The sequence below is a fragment of the Arachis ipaensis genome, chromosome B06, assembly GCF_000816755.2.
Source record: "Arachis ipaensis cultivar K30076 chromosome B06, Araip1.1, whole genome shotgun sequence".
In the NCBI taxonomy this organism is placed as follows: domain Eukaryota; kingdom Viridiplantae; phylum Streptophyta; class Magnoliopsida; order Fabales; family Fabaceae; genus Arachis; species Arachis ipaensis.
Genome location: NC_029790.2, coordinates 29,737,855 through 29,740,449, shown reverse-complemented (window position 1 = coordinate 29,740,449; position 2,595 = coordinate 29,737,855). Strand labels below are relative to the sequence as shown.

At 28.5% G+C, this 2,595-nt stretch overlaps 1 protein-coding gene across 1 annotated transcript in view; it reads left to right on the top strand.

The window, feature by feature from the left end:
* LOC107648695 (protein ALUMINUM SENSITIVE 3) overlaps positions 1–2,086 on the top strand; it is a 4,766-nt gene extending 2,680 nt beyond the window's left edge. Inside the window, exon 3 of the mRNA XM_016352512.2 lies at positions 1,554–2,086. Coding sequence (XP_016207998.1) covers positions 1,554–1,865 — 312 coding nt within the window. The 3' untranslated portion in view covers positions 1,866–2,086. The remainder of the gene's footprint in view (positions 1–1,553) is intronic.

The following is a 2,595-nucleotide window of genomic DNA, read 5'->3' as shown; positions in this document are numbered from 1 at the left end:
ATTTTTAAAACTAATTTATATGTTTTTTTAAATTAAAAAAAGTTGATATAACATCTCATAGTAATGAATAGTTTACTAATTCTTACCATTTCCTATATTTAAGTTATTAAAATCATTTTAAATATTAAAAATAATTTTATCAAATATAAATAGATTATATTTATTGAAAATTATTTTTTAATCAAACTTTAATACTATCATTTTAAAAAAATTAAAAACTTTATCACATAAAACCTAACTAAACCATATATAAAACTACTCTTGTACTCACTATGGAATTGTTATTGAATATCATGAATTTCACTGATAAACACTTTCCTTTCTTTTCTTTGTACTCTCTGTTCTGGATTTTTGTTATTTCAACTTTCAAGACACCGTTAAAATTGAGTATAGAATTATAAATATGTTCATCATTTAGTTAAACTAATACAAGTAGTACTTTCTTTGCTTTCGATGATATCATTGACAGTTTCATCTAAATTGAATAAATAAATAATTAGAATCATCCAACTTGTCATAGTTGACCGTTTCGGCGTTTACCATGTATTCGTATTGTTGATTTCATCACACCTTATTGCATCATTATTTTACTATTAACAAAGACAGAAGTTTGTTTAATCCTCCAACTATTGCAATTTAATTTTTCAGATTATGCAAAGTCATGTGTATTGAAACTCTGTTAACATGTGCAGCTAGATCATTTAAAAAGTAGATCTAAGTTTTTCTTCTAAAAAAAGCTGGCATAATCAGTACTAATACAAAATAACTACTTCATTTTTGTATAATATTCATCCTTTCGAAAATTTAGCATACTGGTAAAATATTAAATTGGTCTCTTACGTTTGGACATAATCCTGTTTTATTCTTTAAGGTTTAAAGTATCTTATTTAAAATTTAAAAAAGTTTCATTTAGTTTTAATGTAGTCCCACCGTAAAATTAAAGTTGTCCTACATGACAGAACAAGGTCGATATTCTGTACAAGTTACAGAGGCACAAAATCAACCGTTGATGTATCAATACATTTATTTATCATTTTTTTTAGTTTTATAGAAAATATTTCATTCAAATTATAAGAAAAATGATAAATAAATGTATTGATTTTGTGTCTCTAAATTTGTATTTATTCTCCAAATTATTGACTTTATTCTTGTACTGCTGTCATGTAAGACATTTCATTAATTATTTAACTTTGAACTCACAGTAAGACTATATTAAAGCTAAATAAAACTTTTTTGGATTCAAATAGAACACTTTAAATCTTAAAGACCAAAACAGAATCACGCCAAAACACCAATTTATTATTTTATCCTTTAGTATACCGATGACCATCAGTGTTATTACTAAATATTATTACTGTAGACTAATATTTAGCTAATAATAGTTTATGTTTACATTTATAAAGAAAATATATAATTTGCACACGTATTATTAAAATTTACATACGAGTTAACATAATTTGTATATATTTATCATGGTGTTCAAATACTAATCAAAATTATTAAAATTTTATGTATTCATAACTCAAGTGTATCTGATATGAATGTGTATCTAGGTTGAGACGGCTTTGGCGCTTGGCGCGACTCCACGACAAGCTTCTCACCAGCAACTGAAGAGGACTCTGATCATAGCACTGTCTCCGGTGATAGACAACACAAAAACAGTGGGTCTAATATCTCTTCCCGGAGCAATGACTGGTCTAATCATGGGAGGTGCGTCGCCATTGGAAGCGATTCAGCTGCAGATTGTAGTGATGAACATGATGATTGGTGCATCCACTATGAGCAGCATAATGGCCACTTACCTTTGTTGGCCATCATTCTTCACCAAGGCCTATCAATTGGAAACCAAAGTCTTCACAGATTGATTCCGTTACTCCAAAGCACAAATTTTTAAATGATTAATTCTTCAACACCATGATTCAGTTCAAGTCACCTCTAACTGTATAGGATTGGGTTGTTTTGTTAGTCAATTTTGGTTTTTTATGGAACAAGCTAAGGTCATTTTGTGTTTTGATTCTCAACATTACTTTGTGTGTAAAAATGCGATCAAATCAAAGTGTTACTCTGTTGAATATTATTCTTTTTACTATAATTCTTTAGGGAGTATTTTTAGGATATTAGTTAGATAGATCTATCATGTCAAAATTGAAAGTTGGAAGTTATTAATCGGATAAAAATGAATTTAATGCAAGACAAAGGATGCATAAAATGAAAATATGAAACACTGACAAGTGGCAAAACAGAAATTAGCAACAAGTAGTTAGGATTTAGCAAGGTATATGTATTAATGTATGCACCTAATGAAATTGGGGGAGAGGGAATATTTGCTCAAACTAGCCATCTAGAATTAATTTGAGATAAGGGGATATGATATATATGGTTGTGATTTGCAAGGTGACATGTGCACTGGGAAAATATTCTCATTGTAGTAATCAAAGTTTATTAGGGTATCATAATGGGAAATGCATGGAGTTCTATATATTATTATGGAAGAATAATGTATCCTGCTAGAGAAACAATGGACTATTTGTACAATGTGTACAATGGATGATTGAGTTACAAAATAAACATCTCTCATCTTTCATACTATCTAGA